General features: G+C 40.5%; 3 protein-coding genes across 5 annotated transcripts; 1 reads left to right on the forward strand and 2 right to left on the reverse strand.

Annotated features, from left to right (window-relative positions):
- LOC133441934 (transcription regulator protein BACH1-like) lies at positions 1-12183 on the reverse strand. Its single transcript, XM_061719736.1, has 5 exons — positions 12075-12183; positions 10212-10469; positions 8912-10078; positions 8128-8334; positions 1-4113 (listed from the first exon to the last, which is right to left on the reverse strand). The coding sequence occupies exons 2-5, from the start codon at positions 10449-10451 to the stop codon at positions 3745-3747; spliced, it is 1983 nt and encodes a 660-aa protein (XP_061575720.1). The 5' UTR covers positions 10452-10469; positions 12075-12183; the 3' UTR covers positions 1-3744.
- On the reverse strand, positions 11875-18657 carry usp16 (ubiquitin specific peptidase 16). 3 transcript variants are annotated; one of them, XM_061719734.1, is made up of 18 exons: positions 18562-18657; positions 17829-17889; positions 17554-17750; positions 17371-17474; positions 17131-17243; positions 16821-17047; positions 16652-16747; positions 16402-16532; positions 16207-16294; positions 15624-15705; positions 15420-15511; positions 15287-15340; positions 15034-15201; positions 13538-14198; positions 13308-13402; positions 13038-13124; positions 12801-12948; positions 11875-12716 (listed from the first exon to the last, which is right to left on the reverse strand). In XM_061719734.1, exons 2-18 carry the CDS (start codon positions 17881-17883, stop codon positions 12595-12597), a joined length of 2520 nt encoding a protein of 839 aa, XP_061575718.1. In that variant the 5' UTR covers positions 17884-17889; positions 18562-18657; the 3' UTR covers positions 11875-12594. The 3 variants fall into 3 exon arrangements, with proteins under 3 accessions (XP_061575718.1, XP_061575717.1, XP_061575719.1); XM_061719733.1 differs by lacking the exon at positions 18562-18657 and adding an exon at positions 18111-18236; XM_061719735.1 differs by lacking the exon at positions 18562-18657 and adding an exon at positions 18092-18174 and having other exon boundaries at positions 17829-17888.
- Positions 18405-25523, forward strand: rwdd2b (RWD domain containing 2B). The gene is made up of 4 exons (XM_061719737.1): positions 18405-18759; positions 18874-18941; positions 23626-23994; positions 24088-25523. Exons 1-4 carry the CDS (start codon positions 18553-18555, stop codon positions 24359-24361), a joined length of 918 nt encoding a protein of 305 aa, XP_061575721.1. The 5' UTR covers positions 18405-18552; the 3' UTR covers positions 24362-25523.

Consider the following 25523-nt stretch of genomic DNA (forward strand, 5'->3'; position numbering starts at 1 on the left):
TTCAATTCACTTCAAATTCTATATAAAAGTGACATTCCTAACCTTTTATAGGGCAGTGAATAAAACACTTGCATTTTGTAAAATTTTACTTTAGATGATGATTATTGGAGAATATTACTGGAAAACTCTTTTTTCTATTAAAATTGTTAAGTATGTAAGCTTATGCTAGTTACCAAACACGGTTATTAGCGTGGTAAATGGTTAAACAAAATCGTTTACTGTGAGCAAAAGCATAAATATATAAATAACATCTGTAAACTTGTAATTACAAAACTCATGAGTGAGCAGTAAAAAAAGAAGAGATGGAGCTGAATAGTGACAATGCACTATGAGGTGAAAGATTTTCCAGATTTGTGGGGGAAAAAAAGATAAATTTGAAGGCTCTGACACAGAAGATACAAGACAGATACAGCAGGCTTTGCATTAATCTCACGTTATAACTGTTTTGGTATTCTGATGAATTCCAGGATTGGGCTTTAACTGCTTTCATTTTGTTTCCTGGTCTTTAATCTTCTAACCCTGCGTTCTTAATCAAAACTCGGAGCAGGTTTTTAATCTAGCATGAATGAGGCCGCGGATTACAGGCCTTTGACCTTGCTTTGCTGCACAGCTGCTCCCGCCTCAAATCAAGCCTCTCACCCCGTCTAGCTTGCAAAAGAGGATAATCTTACTTTCGCACTACAATGCTCTAAGACATAAACTGTATAAAAGATATAAGCACTGGGGAGAAATCTTTAGGGAGGGAAAACCATAGATAGGACCAGCTAATTGAAGGTGATTTATTTTAATTGATCTTTTTTTTTTTTAAATTGATGTCACAGTAGCACAACAGAGCATCCCTTCTATCTGCATCCTTTTATCCTTGAGTATTCTGATATCAGGTCAAATCTATGCCACCTCTAAAAAAAAAGGTTGTTCTCTATTTAATAATCATTTGATGGGCTCATTACATTGTATTGACAGATCCTTGTAACCAATACTAGTTTAGGGAACACACGTGACGGGCGACGGGACTTCAGTATCTCGCCCGAGGACATTTTCACACTTGAATTGGGAAAGTGGGGATCAAACCAGCAACCTTTTGTATTAATATCATCAATCTTGTTTTTCTTCAATGAACTTTTGAATCAAAGCAAAATCACTGAATGTGTAGATGTGCAGAGGTTTAAATTTAATTATATATATGTAGAAAAATGATAATATTGTGTGGAATGTGACAAGTAATAATAGTGTAAGCATCAATAATATTTTTAAACATCTTCGTACCGGTGAAAGCTGTAGCCACATGCAGTTTGTTTATGTTCTGTCTTATGTGTAAATGACATCTAAGGAACAACTTGAAGGAACTCAGTGACAAATGTTCACTTGGACTCAACGATAAACACAATTTAGAGGTGACAAGTTAAAGTCACTGCCACCACACAACAAAAACAACAAAAACGTCATATCTCGAAGGTCACAGATTTACCTCCAGATAAAATCACAATTTCCTGTTTGTTTTTCTTCTTTTGCCAATGCCATAACTCTGGAAAAGCTGACAAGGCTGTACTCCAAACCGCAAACTCTCAGTCGTTAACAGAGGGACACATCCCTGAGGTGGTCATTTTACGTCGCGTCTGAAATATTCTTGTTTCACTTTGTGTTAAATATAACATGACTTTGTATGATCTCAACAAGGGGTTGTGCATTAAAAGTGTGGGTTTTTGCATAAACGCTGCGTTAGTGTGGTGATCAGAGTCATATCATCAAACACTCCAAACATGGGGTCACCTTGGGAGCATCTGAATGTACCGTTTATTGTATCTCAACAGTATTTTTAACAATATTCACCATGAAGGAAAATCAAGTGCCACCATCTGTGTACATTGCAGAATAAATCATGTGAGGTGCGTGAAATGTATATATTCCTAAATAAATAAAAGCATACAAGGCTACCACCAATAAGTCTTACATCCCAATTACAGGGCACCTTTGCTTTTTACATCATTTAGGTAACTCATCACAGTCATCTAAATTAACCTTTCATTTGAATCTTTTTCACATCTTTGAGTCTATTTTTAACCCTAAATTACACTTCTTTGCTCTACCACTCTGAAACCAGCAGATCAGTAAAACTAACTCAAAAACTATTTATTTTATATTTTAAAATGTAATTTTTCGATGTAGGATTGCAACTAAGCTACAATCCTACATGTCATTTTTTTAAAGTTCTGAAAGAGTTGTATAAATTTGCATAAAAATGTCCAAAAGAAAGCTAAGAAGACATTAAGACATTAAGAATCATGCAGTTACGTAATTCCATTCAAAGTTGTGCAGATTGTGAAATAGAGCTTTGCTCCCATCTAGCGGCCAAAAGTTGTAACTGCACATATATAACAGAGTGAACAATTACCATTTGCCGTGGATTGAAATAAAGCACTAAACGATAAAATGTTTATTTAAATCTGTAACTGAGGACTTTTATAAAAAATACTCAACATGCAGACAGATCTAAATGTGAGAGAATAATGCCATCAATATTAGTTTTGGGTTAATGTGCAACAGTGCTTGAGACAAAGACTTGCAAATAATACTTTTCATTTGGAATTGCAGTATTCATTTTGAACACTTCATAATGCAGTAAAAGGCACATATTAATCAAACAAACATAAATTCCTATGTTAACCTGTAACATTTTCAAACTCTCAAGAACCATTCCTTAAATTTCAGGGGAAGCTCACAGTGAATTCAAATAATGCATTTAGTGAATGACGTTACATTAGTTGTAAAAATCACATGATTATCAGCTGTTGTACAAAATCCTGTTAGTTCTGTGCATCTTCAATAAAACACAAAGCTCAGTGGTTAGAAGAAAAAACAAACTGTGATGATGATAGCAATTCATTTGTCAGCTGAAATAATAGAAAGTCTTTATGCGTAAGTGTTTGGATGTGGGAAGTGTGATTGTGCAGTAAGACATAAAGTACAGTCAGGCTATTAGTTTCCCTGAGAAAAACTAGCCTAATTTAAGAACACATTTTAAAAAGTCCCAATTTATCAATGAAACTAAAAAAATTACCTGAAAATTTCTTGCACCTTCAAAGTGATGAATACAGTATCCTGCAGTGTCTTACAGTCAAATGCAGATTAGAAACACAGCAAAAGAAATTATACTGACAGTTGTGTCTGTTTAAAATACTCCTGTTGGGTTAAAGCCGGGGACACACCAACCCGACGTCGCCCGCTGTCGGCCGACTGCTGTGTTGCCTCGCGTCGCCTGTGTCGGGCTGGGTCGGGCTCAAAAAGAAGCACTAGACACACCGCAAAGACGACACCCAACGGCCGACTAGCACGTACGTTCTGCGCATGCGTGAGAGGTAATTCCCCTCCATACCAGCAGGCAGCGGTAGTCTGTATTCACTCAAAAACAAGGGAAAACCGGAAGCTGTTTGTTTGCTTTCGTCACTTCCGTTTCTCTTCTCGTGCACTGATTCGCTACCTGAACAGCCAATCACAGCTGAGCTGGTTGCCCGACGGCCGATGCCGATTTGACATGTCGAATCCGGGGAAACTAGCCCGACAGACGCGCACCGACGCTCATCGACGGCCGACAGTCGGCTTGGTGTGTCAGGGCCTTAAAGATTACTGAGGGGAATACACAGAAAGAGCAGGCTATACAAAAAGAGGATTACAGTATAAAGTAACGATCAGCAGTTCGCTCTGTGGTCCTCTGTAACTCCAAACGAGAGTGCAACCCGAGCCGACTTACAAGCTGTTGGTCATGTCCAAACAGGCATTGAGCAAAGACGCAGGAACAGGGCAGCTTGCATCCTCTGTGCAGGCCTGTAGTGCAGAAGTCTCCACCAACTCCGAAGGCAGGCCGCTCCGATCACACTCCGACGAGGAATTTACCACTTCCAGGGTGATCTGTGACTCTTCATTTTTTTCCGCAACGCTGAGGGAGGAGATGGGAAAGTCTGATGACGGAAGCTTGGCGAGAAGCTGCAAGTGGTCCTGATCGGAGCCGGGCTCGATGCTGACGCTTTTCCATAGGCCACACAGGTTCTCCTGCATCTCGTCCAGGTTTTGTTCCAGCTCTATTCGCTCCTGAACCAGCTGCTCCTTCTCACTTTTCTGTTGACAGAGTAACAGCAACAAACACCCTTTATTACTGTTTATGACTACGGGTCGACTAACATCTCTACGGTAGCACAAGTCCTTCACGCAAGAGCACATTTCCTTGTCCGTAGAAAAAAGTAGCTCTTCTTAAAGTCACAAATGGATGGGAACAAGCTGTAACTCGTGAGATACACTGATCAGCATATTCATACCAAGCACAGACTTTTAGATGGCTCTATTTTTTTTCATTGTTAACAGAAGGAAGTCGTCTAAAATCTATATTTTTGGGGTTCATTTACAGGACAATGACTCGAAGCACTGGCAGGATATTGTGGAAAACAAATCGAGAAGCTGGCACTACTCTGCTGATTGCAGACTGACTACCTTCGCTGTGATGTGATGAGGCCACAAGAAATCTTTTTTTTTTTTTTTTTAACCTTGTCTGCACACATATTATTGATTGATACCATGACGGTAGAAACCAAAAGTGTATATGTGTGCATTATTACTATATTTAATATATATACGCACACATATGCGTACACATACATAAATATACACATACAAACCCAGTGTTTTTTTTTTTTTTTTTTTGGGGGGGGGGGGGGGGGGGGGGGTGACGACCTCCACTGCCAATCCAGGAAGCAGGAACACACGGAGACACACGTCAAGCACTGGAAATCTGCAACAAAAAACCACAAACAAAGCACGAAACCGGCACGGAGCCAACCAAAACACGAACAGCAATCGACCTAAATCTTGAGATCTGATCGCAGTCTGAGCTAAGCTATCGCTACCGCTACCTAAACCCAAAAACTAGAGAGCCAGCATGCAGGTGAACAAGCCAGTGTGTATATCTATGTGTGTGTGTGTGTATGTATATGATCATGCGTGTGTGTGTGTGTGTGTGTGTGTATAAATGCATGTGACTAAGTGACTATATGTGTGTGTGTGTGTGTGTGTGTGTGTGTGTGTGTGTGTGTGTGTGTGTGTGTGTGTGTGTGTGTGTAATAAACCAAACAAAGCTCCACCTGAAGTGTATCTATAGTGGGGGAGGGGGGGGAGCAACCCCGCCACCCGCGAGACCACAGGCCGACACGGAAGAGCCCGGAACCCAGGCCACCGGCAACCCCACAGAGGGGAGAAGTAGGAGGAGGCAACCCACCACCTGCGAGGCCCCCCCCCCCCCCCCCCCCCCGGCGGCGGCCGAGGGGGCCCGCGGGCAGGGCCCCCACGGCGCGGGAAGAAGCAGCCAGGGATCCCGCGGCGGCGGACCGCGACCCAGGTGATCCCCGGGGACACGCGGGCCGGACACGCGGCCAGGAGGCCCTCACCCTTCAGGCCAACGACCCCCACCCGGCAGGGTCCAGCCTGCCCGGAGAGACAGAGCCGCCCCGGCCGCCGACGCGGGCAGGCGCACCCGTCCCCCACGAAAGTGGCCCTCCAAGACCAGAGGGGCGCCCCGCCGTAGAGGCAGCGGGGGGGACCGGAGACGGGCCCGGAGAGAGGGAACCCCCCAACAAGGCGACACCCGTGCAGGCCTGACAACGGAGGGCCCCAGACCCAGGCATCCCATTCATTCATCCATTCACCTATCAGATACCTATACTAATAATAATATAATATACTATACATAATAATAATACTAATAATAATAATAATAATAATAATAATAATAATAATAACCATCTTTGTATAATATAATATTCATAAATTATTAAGTTTTGATGTCCTGCCAATGGAGGCTCAAATCCTCCATGGCAGGACCCTTCCATACCGCATTCTCACCGACACAGACAAACAATCACGCACCGTTTCCCCCTCCCCGGGGGGGTCCAGCACCGCCAGAAGGCACCCCAGGCTGCACGGCGGGCCCCGCCAGGCCCGGGTAACCCGACCCACCTGTCCCAGGCCAGTGAGGGAACGCGGGTGATGTGGGACCCCCTCCCGCCCCTGGTGTTGAGTGCGTGTGATTAATGCCATAAAAACAGGGAGGGGGGAGGGCCAAGTATCGATTGACACCGACCCCCCCCATTGTGCCCCATTACTGTCTGTTTCTCTGGTTAATCAGGGTTGCCTGGTCCTGAGAGAGAAGTAATCAACCACATCTAAGACAACGAGCCCAAATCAAGTGATTATTAGCGTTTCAAAAAAAAAAAAAGAGGCCCAAAACCTTCTGATCTAAAAAATGACCATTATCTGTGAAAGACAGGCCGACTGATCCATAATTAAATACAACTACGAGAAATAACTGATGAAAATACCCCAAACCAAGTCTTTAAGCACATACGGAGCAGTAAACAGCAGTAGAAGCACTCGTCTTGTTAAATACAGCTTTTCCGCAGTTTAAAATTATTGTTCAGTCAGTAAAATGTCCGTTTCTGAAGACCTATTTATGTAAAAGTTGGCCTACAAAAATAAACTATACTTAAAATACCAAACCAAACTGATTAGGCAAAAAAGCTCATTTAAGACTCATTTATGTACAGAATATCATAGATTCTAATTATTAAGTAATAAATACATTGGAACAGGGAGAGCTTTCTGAGATAAAAAAGAAAGATGTTTGGTGAGAATAATAAGCATTTAACTTTTTGCTTCAGTCAACACTTTTTTCAGGTGATTCATTTTGTAATTTTTTTTAAAAGTTGAAAGAACATTTTACTTTATAATTGTATCAAAAATGTATATGTATTTACATATCACATTTAGATTTGATTTAAAGCATTAAAGCCAGTACTGATGTTTATCACTACATGTATGTCACCCTAACTAAATCTGCAGTCTTTAAAATATACCACCTGCAGCAGAATTAGTCTTTTAACGCACCCATGATCTCAGTCTATCACACTCTTTAGATTAGTCTCATTGACTGTCAGAGCACATGAGGTTGTGACAGATCCCGCTAAAACAGTTCAAACTACTACCACAGTTTATACTTGTTTAACATTGTTTAACAAGCCAAACATTTCTCAAGTTCAACTAAGTTATTTGTTCAGCAACAAAATAAATTCTTACACCATTTTCTTGTGACTTTTTTTTTAAATATATTTTTATCCCCGATTTTTCCCCATTTTTCATCACCCAGTGCTCCTACCTTTTTTTTTTTTTTTTTTTTTGTTTTTTGTTTTTTGTTCTTGCTATTATTTCAATACAATGTATTTTCTTGGTGAGAACTTTGAATAAGCCCATTTAGGGCTTCCTTTCTCACCTGCACATATTTTCATGCTTTTTATGTTCATTTAAACTTTTGTACCGTTTTTTTATGTTGTGCAAATAAACAAATCAAATCAAATCAAATCAAATCAAATCAAATCAAATCAAATCAAATACCTAAGTAACAGTCCTGGGCATTGCTCCCTCTACCAACCCTGGGAGGGCCCTGCACTGAGCTCAGGTTTCCTCCTTAACCTGAGGAGTGAGCAGGCCACATCTTTTCACCAGATAGGGTGGGGTTTCTCCGGCCGAACGTAGCACGTGGAAGGATCACGTTATTCCAGCCGGATCCTCCCCACCCCATCTGGTGCCCCGGTTGGCCAGAGGGGGCATGTATAGCCCAGGACTGTTGCATGTTTTTGTGAGGGTAGCTCACATTAGCTACCCAAGGTAACAAGGGGAGAACATGCAAACTCCACACAGAAAGGCCCTTTCACCAATCCCACCCAGGGTGTGGCCGCTGAAGTCATGGGGGAACTAACACGCACTTCAGCACCCACAGCGTCCCCGGCGGGAATCGAACCCAGGACCTTCTTGCTGTGAGACGGCACTACCAGCTGCGCCACCGTGCCCCCTTCTTGTGACTTTTGTAAAGAACAAGAGCAAAGCTGCTTAAATGAAGTGCAGCTGGCAACATAGAGAGAAATATCCAGCAACTACAAACAGAGAAACTGGTTATTGGTCCGTTCTTTTTAAGCCTTTTCTGCTCGAATAGACAAGCTCGTCTTGTTTAAGGTGAATAATAAACGCATTAAAATACTAATAGTTGAATTAACTAAATCAACAGGATACGGGATATAAAGATGGACCTACTAATCGTTTGATTTCACATTCGAGTAGCTGGATGCTGTCCAGCTTCCTCTTTCGGCAGCGTTGTGCGGCAACCCGGTTTTTACTTCGCCGACGGACGTCGTGGACAAAGTCGTGCTGATCTGGAGTCAGACGATGATCCCTCAGAAGCTGCTGGAACGCACTCCTGCTCAGTTCTGAGATCTGCTCCACTGGGAACGGGAGGTGAATCTGTGGCAAATAAGATCAGGAATTACATTTCTTTCATTTCATTAAATAAAGTACCGTATTTTCTGGACTATAAGCCGCTACTTTTTCCATAGGTTTTCAACCGTGCGGCTTATACAAAGGTGCGGCTATTCTGTGGATTTTTCTTCCACCGCTCGGGCGCTCTAACCGGAATTAGAATCAAAACTAAGACAAAATAAATGCAAAGAAGAATACGCTACTTCTTCTTTAGCAGATAGAAGTAGGTAGAAGAAGATTTCAAACAGATAAAAAGATAAATAAATACCGGTTATTTTCTCTTGGTTCTGTCCCGTTTTAATCAGCAAAGTTGCTGCCGTGTTAAAAGACACTGTTAGGAAAGGATCTATTTAGGTACAAACATGTACATCATTTACAGTTCAAAATGGTTCTGTACATGTAGTAAATGTCTAATCTAACAACATAAATATTTGCGGCTTGTATATCTTTTTTTTAATTGTTTTTTTAAAAATAGAGCGGATGCGGCTTATATACAGGTGCGGCTTATAGTCCAGAAAATACAGTAAATGAAGAGCAGCATTAGGTTGAGTATCACGGTAACCTCTGCGGCTCTTTTGTTGTTGGCCTCGGTATCTCCATCCGTGTCCATTTCGGATTCATCCCCCGAATTCAGCGAGGACGACATGTAGGGGCTCTTCTCGGCTTGGGACAAGCTGTCGGCGTTTGTACCTGGATCGTCACCTGATCCGAAGTCCCTGAGGAAGGGACAGTCTCCCACGCTGGAGCTGAGGTCCAGCTGCTTCAGCCAGTGGAAGTCCGTTGCCTTTGCCAGATTATTATTTTGGTTCCCCGGATCAGGGGGTTGTGGTGCGCTCTGAGACGTACACAGATCAGACCAAAACCCCTTTGCCAGATGCTCAGCCACCTCCCTCTCCACACGACTCCGGTCCTCACATCCCTCTTGGGGACTCAGGGGCATTAATGCGGGGTCTGGGGGGTCCCCTGTATCCCCCTGCTCCAGGCCAGCTTCTCTGAGCTCTAATGCTGCAGCATCTTGTGTCCCTGATGTCTTGAGTGGACATGAGCTAGGATCGCAGTCGTTTTCAGCACCGAGTATCTCAACCGTTTGTCGATTATCTCCGCCTGCCGGCTCAATGGTTTCCGGTGCATTCACACCCTCCGTTGTTGACAGCTCACAGCGTAAGCTGCAACCTGCCAAACTCAGCTCACTTTGATTACACGCGTCTTCCATTTGTAAAATATCTCTTTCGCAAAACTGAGAGGGATGCTCCACTTTGTCAGAGCCCGGGCACGGCAGAGACAACACGGGGCATACACCATTTGCGGCTAACTCAAGAGATAAGGGAGCCATTTGTGGCCCGCAGTTGTCCAAACAAAAGCCTTCCTTCCCACTGTTTGCCTGACCCTGTGTGCTCGGAGGGCACTGTGATGGGAAGCCTGTTTGCTCATCGCCTCCTGGAGGTGCTGAGCCGTGCGACTCAAATGATTCGGCTTGGCTACTGTCTACACCGGAGCCAAAACTGGCACTGTGCTCCCAGCTCTGACAACACGCTCGGTGCCTGACCACCTGCGAGCTCTTTTTACCCTTTGAAAACTTTGGGATGAGGAAATCAAAGCAAGCCGTCTCCAAGTTGTGAAACCCTAAAAACTCGGCACTCCTCTGAATTGCGGTGATGTTTTCTTTGGTGAAATTTAACTTTGACGTGTAGGCGAACTGAAGCAAAGGTTCAAACCCCTCCACGGTCACCTACGAAGAAACAATTACAGTCAAGCCTCGCGACACTGGAATTAAGAGATTCATGCACAAGCCAAAATAATCAGCACAGATTTGCAGATATGATTTCCTCCAAAACGACATAACCAAACATCAGGGCACCAACCTCATCGGGCAAGGTGACGACAGGATTCTGTCGGTTGATACTGGTCACCCTGCTGTGGAAGTAATTGCTGCACGAGGCCAGCACGGAGCAATGGCCCCGAAAGCTCCTGTCCTCCACCACCACGGTCACGTCGCACAAAACATCCTGCTGCCTCTGGTCGTTCAGACACTGGAGAACGTGGGTGCTGTGCACAGCGGACTGAAAGGTGAACGCTGACATGCGGGGGGCTTGCAGCGTCATGGTTTTTATGAGCTCAGCCTGTTTGACAAGGAAAGCATGGCGGAGTCAGAACAGCATCAGTCGCACCACACCGACCATCAACGTAGACCAGCAGTCGCATGTTTTCAAGTTTAACCAACAGACGGATAAGTCACAATTTTAATAAGCGAAGGAAAAGGTCTGAAACAACTTTTAATGCAAATGTGAACGCTAAGTCAGTCAGTCAGTCAAAATAATGTATTTGAAAGACACAGTAAGGATTAGGTGATGGATGTACAGGACTGTCTCAGAAAATTAGAATATTGTGTTAAAGATTTTTATTTTCTGTAATGCAATTAAAAAAACAGAAATGTCATACATTCTGGATTCATTACAAATCAACTGAAATATTGCAAGCCTTTTATTATTTTAATATTGCTGATTATGGTTTACAGTTTAAGATTAAGATTCCCAGAATATTCAAATTTTTTGAGATAGGATATTTGAGTTTTCTTAAGCTGTAAGCCATGATCAGCAATATTAAAATAATAAAAGGCTTGCAATATTTCAGTTGATTTGTAATGAATCCAGAATGTATGACATTTGTTTTTGTAATTGCATTACAGAAAATCACAATATTCTAATTTTCTGAGACAGTCCTGTATTTATTGTTATCCAGATTTATGACATTTTTGGACCAAAGGTTAACTATTATACAATCTATAAACTACTTAGTAGCTGTTAGTTATTATAAAAGCTTAACAGATAAAACAGATATTCAGCTGTTGATACAACAGGTTCACTTTGCATGTTAAGTGTTATATTTTCATACTTTTCATGGACGATCCCTAGAAAAATATTACAGATTAAGCCTCTTGGCATTACTCATTGACTACCTAACAGGGGAAAGCTCATTATTATATAAAGCATGAAGATTATTCTTTAAAAGAACAACCCAAAACAACCAATATTACAAAACATTGCATCAGGGACTTAAACTGTTTTTGTTATATAATTATTTGAGAGTCAAGTATCCCGCTATTAAACACTTTCAAGCCTATTCCCAGTTGAAAAAACGCGTAGTTAATGAACAAATAATGACTTTAATAATTGTGGTCCATTGTTGAAGCAACACACAACATCTATTGTTTTCAACTTTAGTTTAACAAAAAAAAAAAAAAAAAAAAAAAAAAGGGAAGTTTGATCATTTATGCTAAAAACAAGCTGCTAATTGTCTCCTTGCTCAAAGATTATGAGACAGCGGTTTGACATAATCAACACCAGACTTGGAAAAGCTACGATACAAAAACATGTTTTAAATGTTAAAGCTTTAACTTTGACATCAAGTAAACGCTGATTCTGCTGACTCATGTTTAGCAACTTACTCAACTCGGCCTGGCGGAGAAACGACCATAATAATAATAATAATAACCATAACCGGGCAGGGCGAGGACTTTAACAGCATGTGGGATGAGCAACGTTGACACTGAGGCGTTAAATAGTTACACATGTTTAAAATCAATCAGATCTACGCGAGGCGAGATCATTAGCTGGGAATAATGAGGAAACACGCCTGTCCGTCTGTCCCGCCGGCACAAAAATCTTCCAGAAACAGTTACTTCATTGTTAAAAAGGTTTATTTAAAAAGAGCAAATGATCACTGACCTGCCATGTTAGCTAAGTGACACTGACATTTGTAAATTGTGTTAGTTTTTCTGGACGTCCGAAGCGCTACTTTCCTCTCTGTCATGTGACATCAGGACCAGGAACCGCGTTCACTGCGCATGCCCAGTGCGCCAGAAAGCATGCATTAGGACAAATCTTCCAGTTTCTCGAGTTTTTAATGAAATTAAAATAAAAAAGGCATATACTTATAAATGGATATATTTTATACATGTTTGATCCCAAACAATTCTATTACCTCCTACTGTATATCACAGTTGGTTCAAAGACCATCTGGAGTCCAGCTGCACATACACTATCATTTTCTCATCACACCTGAAACATTGTCACTATGGCCAAAAAAAAAAAAAAGAAAAGAAAAATCAACACTTTCAAATGTCCCTTCTGCAAAATTTATACAATTTCATCATAGCTCTTGATTGAAATTCCATGTGCACTGGAGCTGAAGCAGCAGGTTGTCTTGGATGATTTGTAATTTCCTGAGTATATAGGCACAGTTAAGTTAGATGATTCTTTCATAGAAGAGGAGGTAGGCTTGGCAGCTCTGGACTTTACTCTCGCTCACGGGGTGAACACTTGTATCGCTGATATGGAACCAGGATCCTACAGGAGGCTCTGCATCCCCTGCAGGGAAATGAAGAATTGCATAAACTCCTTTCAGGAGCAAATGATCATTTTCATTCGTCAGTCGTGTCCAAGTAGACCTACCTTCTGTTGCAAGTCCATTGGATGAAGGTTTAGGACAATTAGGACGAACTTTTACATAGGCTGTGTAATGACCCGACCTCATGGTTCCACTGTGCTCTACCATACCGTACAAACTGTACAAAATCTGAGTATCCCCCTCTGATACATTCTGTAGGTCAAAAATAAAATAAATGTTACTCCTCAGAAATCAAGTTACAAAAAGGTTACAAGTGGTTGATCTTTTTTTTTTAAACCAACCTTGCATTTAGTGGTACAATAAGGAGCAATATCCAAAATCATGGGAAACTGGACGTGTCTGTTCACTTTACAAATACTGTATCCATTCTAGAGAAAAACAACAGAAATTACATGACGATTTCAAACACAGATTTTGACTGACAACACAAAGTTTACATGATCTTTAGAATATTTGTTTTTCTCCTCTGCAAATAAAAAAAATTAATCTGCCTGACTGTCAACTGGATCAAAAAAATGTAGAAAAATTATATTTTTATCCGACTTTCTTACTTGTTGAAATCTTTTCAAATGCAGGGTGAGGACAGCTGGGGGAGAGGAGATCAGCATTTGGTTCAAAGCATCAGTGTAGACATTCTTCTTGGATTCTAAATGAAGCAAAAAAAAAATAGATAAATACATTTATTGACCCTAAAATGGAAAGGTAATTGATTTTAGGGATACTGATGTATTGTATATTAACAGTGGGTCAGTTATTGTTATTATTGAGAATAGTTTTATACCTCCAGCTTTGTCTGCTCTCTTCTGCCGTTTCGTGCAGGTAACACAAAGCAAGCTGTTGCTCTGTGTGAGGGTTTCTACCTCCGTGAACTGAAAGAGACATGATTGCACCGAGCACTCCTGTTTCTCCGGGGTTGTCCTGGTAGCCAGCGTGTGGAAGGCCAGCTCCGGGTCTTGGTTTATTACTGTGTATTCTTTAGCCTCTGGCTCTTCATCTTCACTCTCCACACTTTGTTCCTCAGCATTAGAGTCTTCGATGAAAGCATCTTCCAGGTTCACTTGCTCCATTTTATCCATCAGCTCCGTAACCTCCTCTCCTTCCAGATCTACGTTGGACATTTCATCACATAAGGTGCTGTCCTGCGACTCCTGCTCGTCTGACAAGGCCGTAAAACGGTTGCTGACCGATGATGTGGCCGCGGAGTCTCCGTCAGTCACTGAATCGTCCCCCTCTTCTTTTTCCAGCTCCGTGCTCTGATTCTGTTCCGACTCACTGCTCGCCGCAGGATTTTGTTCACCCTGTGGGGTTTCCTCCTGTGCATCGTCGTTGGCCGCTTCACTGTCATTTACATCTGCAGTAACGTCTGAGTTTTCACTGTCTGCGTTGCTCGTCAGACTGTCCAAAGTGACTCTGCCATCAAACTTCTGCTGCCTTCTTTGATGCTGTGAGTCATGTTAAATGTTGATCATTTAGTTTATTTGCATCCATCAAAACATGAATTAAGGCAGAAAATGAAATTGTATTTACATTAGGGCTGTTCGATTTTGCCCAAAAATAAAATTCGATTTTTTTCTCTCAAAATCCGATTTTCGATTACGATTATTTTGTGAATTGACAAAAGGCAAAGAAATTATTTCAAATATGCTGTTTTTTTATTGAACATTTGCCCCATTGGGCTTTAAGTGCAAACTTTGCTCTTATTAAACCAAAAATGAATGAATAAAGTGCAAAACTCTGTAAAATAAGTTGAAAAAAAGTTTTAAAAAATATCATAAAATATAAAGTTTTATCTCTGAAAAAAAAAAATCAGCAAATCAGCACTTGCAAACATACAGTAAGTTATATTTCCAATTAAATAAAACAAGACATTTTCTAATTAAACTAAACTGGGTCTTTGCATGCTAAATAATAATGCAACCCATGAAGGAGGTAGAGGTGTGTAATGTCAGTCATTACATTTGCAAGTTTTTTGCAAGGAACACGAGCCGGTCTACGGCATCTGGCTTGAGGGATGCCCGGTGGCATGTTACAACGCCCCCTCCTACACTAAAGAGCCTCTCCCATGGGGCACTTGTCGCAGGTATTGAGAGGGATTTCCATCAATCATTAATATGGTATCAATCATTAATACGTGTGCAAACAAGGTGAAAAAAAAAAAAAGTGAAAAATCGATTATACGATTTTTATGTTTTAACATCGTTCTAATTACATAATCGCGATTACGATTTAAAATCGATTAATCGAACAGCCCTAATTTACATTAATTCATTTCAATACCTTTGCTTGCTTCTTTGCCTGTTTTTTTGCCTTTTTCTGTTGGTACTTGCTGCCTGTCCCGGTGGGAACGTTATCGTTGGTGCTGGTCGAAGCAGGACTGTTTCTGCCATCCTGGCTCGACTCACTGGTCTTCTGAACTGCTTTTTTTTGGCCCTTCTTTCTGTATGCCTTTACAAGGATGTGACGAGAGGGAAAAGACATGTAAACTCAAACAAATCTCTGATAAAATAAAAAACAACAACAACTGCTTTACCTCATCAGAAACAGGAAGGGAAAGATCCAAAAACATCTCCATCACTACCGACACCTGTAGGAAGCAGTAAGCACTGTTAGAGGGACGTCTACAGGACCGGTTTGTCTGCAGGGTTTAGGGTAGCAGCTCCTACCGTTTTGCACTGCTGACACATTATTGTGCTGGTAAATTCTCCACCAAAAACTTGGTCAACAAAGTTCTTTGGAAAGCCATTTTTCTCATACTCTGAAAACAGATTTTTTTTTTGTCAGACATGTTTCTCAAGGAAAGAATCACAGTTCTAATGTTATGCGATGTAATGATACAGCATTTTGAACAGATTTGTTTAATTATCTACCTTTGACGATCTTTTTCAGCTCTTCTCCATCTGTGCATTTACTGGATTGTTTCAAAACGTCCATTATGCCCGTACTTACTCTCTGTAAGAATAAACTTTGAATAAGAATGATGGAACAATCACTGGTGAAGAAGATGAGAAGACCATGTAGATGGAATAAAAGGAAGCTCACATAACATAACGCAGAAATTCCCCCTTTGTGGGATCAATAAAGTCTTATCTTATACTCTTACTTTCAGTTTATCATCCAATACATTTTGCTCATTAAAGCCACTTCTCTAGGCGGGGTAGTGGGATAGAGATGGCACCAAAAACCTCAGCACTTTATCTATCATTTTTCATCTCATGCACAATCTGTGATTACATTTTGGCATTGACTTTTTACTACCGAGAAAGAATCATTTTGTTGTGCAAATCACACCAGCTGAGTTCTAGTCAATATACTCATAATAGTTTGGTTGTCAAAATAATTTGATGGGGTGCAATATATATACACATTTAGATAGCTACTATAAATGTGTACTGTTATACATGGACATTTTTTCAATATTGTAGAATACATAGTTGAAAACCCAATGCACACTTTATGCTCCTCAGCTCGCATCCCATCCAGCAGGTAGCGCAGCAGCTCCTGGCTATCCTGCTGCTGAAATCCTTTGAACCTGGGAGCCCTGCACGGATCACATGAAACTATGAGCATGTGATGCACAACAGCAAGGGCGCCCACATTACACACATCTTGAGAACAATTTCTGGCATACACCGCGGAAATCCTCACTTTTTACAAACTTGTGTGAACAACTCTCGTGGCGTTACCACACCCTTCTGGGATTCCTGGATCTCGTTGAGCAGCTGACACATGGCCAAAGTCAGGGATCCGGGCTGTTCTAACTGCACAACTAAAGGCTCCTGTAATGATAAGGAGAAAAACAACAGAGTTTAAACATCCAGTAAAAAAAAACAAAACACAAATGGTCAGATATGTATTGTGAATTGAATTAAAAATAAATCTAAGCTGGACAACACACCAGATTGACAGCAGCAACAGGTTTAATGTCAACACTTGTTTTCTCTTCAATCACTTTGTTGATAGTCTCTCTTAACAGCTGCGTTTGTGAAAGATTCTGCAAAAACATAACAGCAGACATTAAAATGAATGTATGTTTTTCTCCAGTTTGGAGACAGGGGCAGCCTTACCTGAATGACTGCATTGAAGAAACACGTGTTTCCAAGGTTGCTCAGTCCTTTTACAGGAACAGAACCATTCCCCACAGTTGTGCTGTTGCTTTGTGATTTCCCAGCTTTCTCTTTCTTCGTATTCTTTTGATTATTTCTGCTGATGTTTTCTTTGTTCTCACTTTCCTCTACATTCACAGTCTGTGCGACCTCCTCAGCTTCCAACTCATCCACTTCTTCTTTCACTCCTATAACAAAAGAGAGAACATGGAAGGCATGATGATGGAAAGTATAAATCCATTGATGCATTAAACGACTGAGAAGTTCTTACTCTTCTGTGGTCTGTTTATGGCTTCCGTGGTAGTTTGCTTCTGGATGTTGGTCACCAGCTGTGCCAAATGCCCTGTTTTGGAGTACTCAACTTCATCATCACACAAGTAACACCTGAACAGGATGGGTATGCATAAAGCAAACAGACAAACAAACAAAAATAGTTGAAATCTGTTCACTTTAATTGCACTGAATTCGTGCGTTACATTCTGTCAGTGTGAAAACTGAGCACCATTCTCACCAAACACTCCAGTTGTCCAAACTGACCACCAGGCAATGCGGCTCTGACCGAGGAGTTTCATAATGTTTGACGGCATGCTGGTTTTCAGAATATCTCCCACAACCCTTGTGGAAAAGATGTATAAGCCATTTCAAAAAATATAAACTGAAATAATAAAAATATAAATGGTCAGAATATACTCACTCTGTGGCCACATTTCAAGCACATCCATAGTCCCATTGTTTCTTTTTCCTCTTCAGCGTCCGGTGGTGGAGTTGTGCTGATATTTTCTTTATTCTCCACAGGTTTACAATCTTGACAACTCGTCCAATCCAAAATACTAGCAAGTTTCTTTATAAGAGTTTGGTCTGTTCCCTTCTTGATATGTCTGCAAGATGGAACTATGAAAACCATTGAATTAAAAAAGGGCCTTTCACAACTTTTTACATAATATGAAATATAATAATATATATTTATACCTATCAGGTCAAAGTCATCTTCATCTCTGGGGTTCTTGCCCCTCTTCTTTCCCATTTTCACCTGAGGAATAAATGACAAACAGATACAGCATTCATCCAAAACAACACGTGCGTTAGACCAAATACTAGATCACATTGAAACGACTCTGTTTAAGTCTGTATATTTATAGAAAACAAGAAAAACATGTAAAACACCGGTAAATAATCAAAACAGTCGATTTACTGTCCCATGCGGAGGCTAAAACAGTTATCGCCTTCACTTTCCTTAACTTTTTCACTTACAACCAGTCGTGATATTTCCCACAATGAGGAAATACGGGGTTTAGATAGGAGAAAAATCACAGTTTCGCTCCTGACATTTAGCAGGAAAGCAGCAGATGACACATGCAGGAACAAAAAAATGCAGTGCTGCAGTAGTTTCCTGCGTGCCGCGCCGCCAAGGGTCCGACTGGAAACAAACCTCCGTTCTCTTCGGTGCGAGATTCTGAAGAGCCCAAAGAGCTGATTTATGGTTCCGCGTAACACCAACGCAGACGTTATGGCGTAGGGTACGTGGCGACGCACACCGTACGCGGAACCATAATTCAGGCTTTACACGCTCGCTGTTAGGTTGACAACGTGGATTACTCTGACATCACGGTCACAAAAGCTAGAAAAGGCAATTTTAATGGTTCTTTTTTTTATTCAAAGCAGCAAATATCTATTTAGTTAGTGTTTTTCTACCATGTCTTACCTGGAGTGGGCTGAGTGTCAGCTCTCAGAGCTGGAGCTGCTCAGCAGCATGTTCTCTGCTGCGGAGCTGCAGCTCAGCGAGCAGCTGGCGCTGGCGGAGCTGCGCAGCTTCGTGGAGGCTGCAGCCCCAGCAGGCAGCCCGCCCCCCTGCAGACCACACTTCCTCATCAAACACAAGCTCCCAACTCCAGGCCCGGAGGTGATGATGGCAGGCTGTTCTGTTACACCACTGTGATTCAACTCCTTTATCTTGGTTTGTTTGTTTGGTTTATTATAAACTTATGCACTTGTTTTTCTTTGGTGTCTTATGTAGACAGAGGTCGTCCTCTCCTGTTCCTACCCATCTGAATATCCAAGTGTGTTACCAGATCTAACAGTACGGTAAGATCCCCATCTGTTAGTTTAGTGGATGTTTGTGTGTTTGTGATGCAAGTCAACACAAATTCCTGATCAGCCAGTAACATGGAAACAACTATGCATTTGTGCATGTGAACACAATTTGTAATTTATTTATTTATTTCAAAACAGTGCACAATAAGACATTCATATTTTGCAAGAGAATATGCATTGTGCCAGGCAGTGGCGTCAATTCAGTCAAAGCTAAGGTATGGCAAGGTTACAAGTCACAGAATTGAACTAGAGTATCAATCAACACGCCCAGCAAATACTCATCATAGAAGTCTGCTATGTAGCATCTGTGTGGTCAAGAAAACTGGAACTTTTTCAAATCCAGTCTCTCTCCAGTCAAAATCTTACCAGGAATATTTGTCTTATTTCTAGTTAAAATGTCTCATTTTTGGTCATTTTTAGTCTCATTACACTTAAAACAAGAGTCATCGCCAGAAAAATAACTTATTTGACCATTTTCACCTGTTTCAAGTAAATTTTCAATTGAAATAAGTAGAAAAATCTGCCAGTGGGACAAGATGTATCTTCTCATTACAAGCAAAAAAAAATGTTCTACTTATTTTAAGTGAAAATCTACTTGAAACAGGTGAAAATTGTTGTTTTTTGAGTTTTTGAGTCTTGTCTTAAATGTAATGAGATTTTTTTGACTAAAAATTAGACATTTTAACTAGAAATAAGACAAATATTCTTGTTAAGATTTCGAATTTTTGCAGTGTAATAACTAGGGAAATCGATCATGTTGTTCTGATTTGCATTTGTAGTTATTTTATATGTATTAAATGTTAGAATAATCAATACAAAGAGACACAGAGTAATTCCATAAATGTATTTAAAAAACAAACATTTACATTTTCCCTTGAAGCCAAGGTGTGGCGGCTGCCATACCTTGCCATACCCAATTGACGCCCCTGGTGCCAGGTTGTAGCAACTTGTTATTTTTCACATGTAGTACTACTGGGCAGGTCGATGGAATACTACATAAAAATTAGTATAGAAAAAGAAAAAATAAGTAAAATAGCAGAACAAAGCAAAAAGACCATAGATAAAATAGATAAATAAGACATGGAAGCAGATTCAACAGAGCATGGGATCTGTCAGATGTTGGCACCTAAGATTAAAGCTAGGCTGCCCCCCCGACACACACACACACACACACACACACACTTCATACACACTTGTCTTGACAGTAACCAACGCTTGGCCAGATGTGAGAAGATTTGGGGATTTGTACATGAAATAATGTCGGTTGGCAGAGTATTCCATTGAGTCATTGCAATACATGAGAATACAATACATGTTGACTTCTCAGAGCAGAGAGTAACACGTTTTCTCAAGGGGGGAGCTGCAGCATTTTGGATAATTTTAAAAAGTAAGCAGACATTTGAGTGCTTTATCAGATCAGAGGACTTGCAGGAGGTCAACCCGAGTATCAGAATGAGAAAGGCGTTGCATGGTTGTTGGTGCCATACGAGGTGGTCTGAGTATTTCAGAAACTGCTGATCTACTGGGATTTTCAGATTTTGAGAAAAAGAGAAAATATCCAGGGAGTGGCAGTTGTCTGTATGAAAATGCCATGTTGTCATCAAAGGTAACATGGGGAAATGGGCAGATATGTTTGAGATGATATAGGCAGCAGTCACTCAAATAACCGTTTGAACCTTGAAGCAGATGGCCTACAGCAGCAGAAGACCACACCAGGTGCTACCCCATTCAGTTAAAAAAGGGGGAACAATTAACTCACCAGAATGGGACCATAGAAGAAAAGGCGCTTACTGGTCTGAAGAGTCATGATTTCATCTGACATTCAGATGTTGGCTCAGAAATTGGCATGAACAACATCAAAGTGTGGATCCATCCTGCATTGTATCAGCAGTTCAGGCTGGTGCTGGTGGTGTAATGGTGTATGGGATTTTTTTTTTTTTGGAACACCTCGACCCGCTTAATCCCGACTAAACATTGTTTAAACATCACAGCCTTCCTGGGTATTGTTTCTGAGCATGTCCATTTCTTTATAACCACAGTGTACCCATTATGTGATTGCTACTTCCCGTAGGACAGCACACCGTGTCAAAGTTCAAATCATCTCAAACTGATTTCTTGAACATGCCAGCGAGTTACCTGTACTCCAGGGATCTCCACAGTCCCCAGATCTCAACTCAATAAAGCAGCTTTGGGTTGTGGTGGAACGGGAGGTTCACATCATGGATGTGCAGCTGACACAAATGTATCATGTCAGTATGGATCAAAATCTCCTAGGAATGTTTCCAGCAGCTTGGTGGATCTGTGCCATTAACAGAGGTGTCAAGTAACGAAGTACAAATACTTTGTTACCTTACTTAAGTAGAAATCTATACTTCACTGGAGTAATTATTTTTCAGACGACTTTTTACTTTTACTCCTTACATTTTCACGCAATTATCTGTACTTTTTACTCCTTACATTTTAAAAACAGCATCGTTACTCTATTTCATTTCGGCCTTTAAAAAAAAACTATCCAGTTAAATTGCTCCATCCGGATAGAGTGAATTTGGTTGTGGTTGTTTCAGATGTTCTTGTCCAGTTTTGTTCTTACATCTGTTCCCTCAGATTCCTGCAACTAAACTTGGATGTACATTCCAATAAAGGTTAGGATAAATGATAACATGCCTCTGAAGTTTGACTTTTTGCACCATTACAATACTTATAGGCAACTAGTCATCATATCTCCTGCTCTCTGAAACACATGTTAGTGCTCAATAGTACACATATATGGTTCTTTAATATATTTGCATTATACTAAGATGCATTCATTTTCAATGGCTTTTGTCCTTAATGGCTTTTTCCCCCTTACATTACTTTTACTTTTATACTTTAAGTAGTTTTGAAACCAGTACTTTTATACTTTTACTTGAGTAAAAAACTTGAGTTGATACTTCAACTTCTACAGGAGTATTTTACAGGCAGTCTAACCTGGTGCTCCTAAGGTGTCCCTAATGATGTGGCTGATGAAATTGATGTTAGTTAGATGTTTAAAAAGAAAAAAAAGGCCCAATTTTAAGCCAAACGATTCCCCAGTAATGCTTGATAAATGATTTTACCTTATCCGTTTTTGTAGTTTTCATGTCATAGTTTGATCTAAATGTTTTTTTAACGGGAGACCGGTTTGGATTGCAGACTGGGTGGTTCATCATCCATGCTTCATTATTAATGTGCTTTGCCTTTGTCATACATGCAGTATATGGTTTGCCATTGTCGTGCTGAAGTTAAAAAACAAACATGAACAAGATATCTGAATGGCAGCATATGCAGCTCAGTTGGTCAACGCCCCTTCACAGATGTGGAGCATCTGTATCGGCCATCCGACTTGCAGTGACTTCTTTCCTCAGGGCTTTCCTGAAGAGCACTATGGGCTGATTTCCTCCACCGAGCCCGGCCTGTCTTTTTGGTGAAGGCTCAAAGATCACATCCTCCTACAGGCAGTCTCCTAACTGCTCCCATATCTAAAAGTATTTAAAGTAATTGCTATGTATTTTCAGAATCTTTAATGAAGACGTGTTCCACTGGAGATTAAATCAATTCCTAAATTCAGTCAAATATATTATTATTATATCTTTACTTTTAATACAGCAGTAAAAAGCTATTTCCGATGTGAAGATATATTAATGTAATTATGGCCTTATCAGGGAGCACAGTCACTACCCCCTCTTCCTTTTCCTTTCTCAGGTGATCTGTGGTTGTCAAGAGAGAAGCGCTAGATAAGACCACACCGCTCTAGAGTTCCCCAGATAAAGATCTAAGAGCTGCTTAAAGGGACTTCCACTTGAATTTCACTTTCTGCTATGTCGTTTTTTTTTGTCTGTTTGAACTGAGGTTGAATGTTACACTGCATACAGATTAATAATTGTAATGTGCAAAGGCTGTAAAATTAAAGCAAGACAACATTTTCCTGTGCTGAAGGAAGAGGGATGCAGCAATTGTCTATAGTATAAGTAAAGAAAGACTTGCGGCCATGGCTGCAATGACTTTTGCAAAAACAGTTTGTGCTAAAACTGTATACATTATATGAAAGACTACGTTATATAAAGGAGGGACGCACTCGCCAAGTCTCGAAAGTGAAGGTAGTTGCTGATGACTCTCAACACTTCCCATTTAATAAGCATCAACTTATCAAATTAAGATCTACATCATTAAATTTTACCCACAAGCCAGTATGATGTCATGAGCTAAAGTCAGCCTGGTGGGGGAGACGGGACAGAAGATTAATTTACTGGAGAACTCAGATTTACATGCAAATTGTCTAGATTCATGGCTGTTATTTGTCGTCGCTGGAGCGAATTCTGCTTTTTCGACAGATAATTATACCTTCTTACATATTTCAGTTCAGCTCTAATTTTAATTTAATTTTAACATGTGATTTTCGATTTTAATTAACTTGGTGGAAAAAATTTGCTTTGATTAGATCTAGTGTAAAAAGTCACCTAAAACAATTTTTTGGGGTGTTTAATCGTTTAAAATTTAAGCTTATCAATATTTTGACTTTCTGATACTGTTTGCAGGCCATGGCAGTGTGTAAATAGGACACAGTTGTTTCCTCAAGTTGTGCGTGAAATCTCCACTCCCACATGGCCTTGAACTTTTTTCTTAAAGCCTCTCACTGCATGTTTTATTCGTGCTTCAGGTGCTCCAGCCTTAGCAGGGCCCAGCAGACGGAGCTCCAGGCACATCTCAATAAACACCTCATGGAAAACTGCCTCGGGGAAGTGTGCGTGCTCGCCGCCCTGGACTGGGTGAAAGACAGCTTGCAGCTTTTCATTAACAAGAGCTTATTAGCTGCAGCAGCTCCCAGGAAACAGCCCACCTCTGCACGGGCACCGCAAGCGTTCAGCCGGCTGTGGATCTACAGCCACCACATCTACAACAAGTCCAAGAGGAAGAACATCTTGGAGTGGTCCAAGGAGTTGGGCCTATCAGGATTCAGCATGCCTGGGAAACCGGGTATCGTGTGTGTGGAAGGTCCTCAATCTGCATGTGAGGAGTTTTGGTCCAGGTTCGTTGAGCTGTTATTGTTTGCTTTTTTTTTTTAAATAGCTGATGCAACAATAAGGTTTCATGTTTAATTCAAAACCGTTCCCTATTTCAGAGTGAAGGTTTTGACATGGAAGAAGATAATGATTCGACACAGAGAGGATGTCACGCTTGAGCATCAAGGTGAGGATGAGGAGACTGCTGAGAGCATGGACTCCCTGCGTAAATTCACGGGCTTCGAGGAGGCGATGTTTGACCCGCATGGGAGTAGAGGGAATCACATGGACCTTGGACAGCTCTACCAGTTCTTAAATGAGAGAGGCTGTTGTGATGTCTTTCAGATTTATTTTGGCATTGAAGGGAGGTCATCGGACCTAGAGAGTAAATAACATTGCCTAAAAATGAGCTGCAAATGCATTCATTATTCATTTCAAGTGTAACATTTGACAGACTAAAGGTAAAAAGATAAGTAATGAAGTCAAGGCATTATAGTTGTGATCAATGTTATCCATTTGATTTTAAACATCCGTTTGCACAAACTACTTTAAAACAAATGTGTATTTCAGTATGTGGTGTAAAATTATGGAACTCCTTAACAACTGATTTAAAGGATTGTAAAAATATTCACCAGTTCAAGAAATTGTATAAAGACAACACAATCAGACAATATGAATTTAACGGGTAAAATATCTTTTGTTGTTTTTTGTTTTTGTATTGTTGGTGAGTTAGTGTGTATGTTTTCTTATTTTTTTGTTTTGTTTTTTCATTATTTCTTTTTTTTTTTGTATTATATAAGTAGTGACTGTTGAACAGACGGACAAACCATCTTCATACGAATTGTTTTATTTTTTTTTGAGAAAGGGGCTTGTTAGATAAGGCTTTCTTCTTCTTCTTGCCCCTTTTCGATCATGGAATGGAACATGTATGTGAACTATTTCCATGATACGGAATAAATAAAAATAAAATGAAAAAAATGAAATATTTTCTCAGGGATGTTACTTAAATTAGCATTTTAGATTTAATCTATACTGCAGATCAAACCTGGCCTTATTGTTTATTACTCCCAGATCATAATAAGATTTTCAAGTTTGATATTATAATAATAATTGTATTAGACGGTCAACAATATGCCATAGCAATGTTTTTGGAATTAATGATTTAATTTGCATGTATAACGATAACATGGAAAGTCTGTCTCTGCTTTTCTTTCTGATTCCTTGTTTGAAAAACTGTCCATCAAACATAAGCAATACAGCGACACCAGAAGACTTGTGGAGGATGAAGATTAATATGTTAATCATAAACAACCCAGCAGGACAACATCAGTGCAAAATAGATATATGAACTGGACTGAATGTGATTTTAAGCCAGCCTGAGCTGCAAGGCTCAGCAGATGGCAGCATTAGATAATCAAAGAATGCAAACAGCAGCCTTGGCTGTCATCAGAACGGACCGCATTCACCTGGGAGAATATTAGTTTTCTTAAATACACTTTCAGGTTTTAGAGTTTCATGAGAACAACTATGATGAATAAATAAAACATGTCTTCAC

Source organism: Cololabis saira, chromosome 4 (assembly GCF_033807715.1).
Source record: "Cololabis saira isolate AMF1-May2022 chromosome 4, fColSai1.1, whole genome shotgun sequence".
In the NCBI taxonomy this organism is placed as follows: domain Eukaryota; kingdom Metazoa; phylum Chordata; class Actinopteri; order Beloniformes; family Belonidae; genus Cololabis; species Cololabis saira.

Coding starts and splice junctions, on each gene's coding strand:
- LOC133441934 (XM_061719736.1), bottom strand. CDS start 10,451: ATGACGCTGCAAGCCCCCCGCATGTCAGCGTTCACCTTTCAGTCCGCT. Junction 8,335..8,911: donor ACAACAAAAGAGCCGCAGAG/GTTACCGTGATA, acceptor TATTTGCCACAG/ATTCACCTCCCGTTCCCAGT. Junction 4,114..8,127: donor AATGTGAAATCAAACGATTA/GTAGGTCCATCT, acceptor CTCTGTCAACAG/AAAAGTGAGAAGGAGCAGCT.
- usp16 (XM_061719734.1), bottom strand. CDS start 17,883: ATGGGAAAGAAGAGGGGCAAGAACCCCAGAGATGAAGATGACTTTGAC. Junction 17,048..17,130: donor CATAAACAGACCACAGAAGA/GTAAGAACTTCT, acceptor CTTTTGTTATAG/GAGTGAAAGAAGAAGTGGAT. Junction 13,403..13,537: donor GAGAGCAGACAAAGCTGGAG/GTATAAAACTAT, acceptor TGCTTCATTTAG/AATCCAAGAAGAATGTCTAC.
- rwdd2b (XM_061719737.1), top strand. CDS start 18,553: ATGTCTTACCTGGAGTGGGCTGAGTGTCAGCTCTCAGAGCTGGAGCTG. Junction 18,942..23,625: donor TTACCAGATCTAACAGTACG/GTAAGATCCCCA, acceptor TTCGTGCTTCAG/GTGCTCCAGCCTTAGCAGGG. Junction 23,995..24,087: donor TGTGAGGAGTTTTGGTCCAG/GTTCGTTGAGCT, acceptor TCCCTATTTCAG/AGTGAAGGTTTTGACATGGA.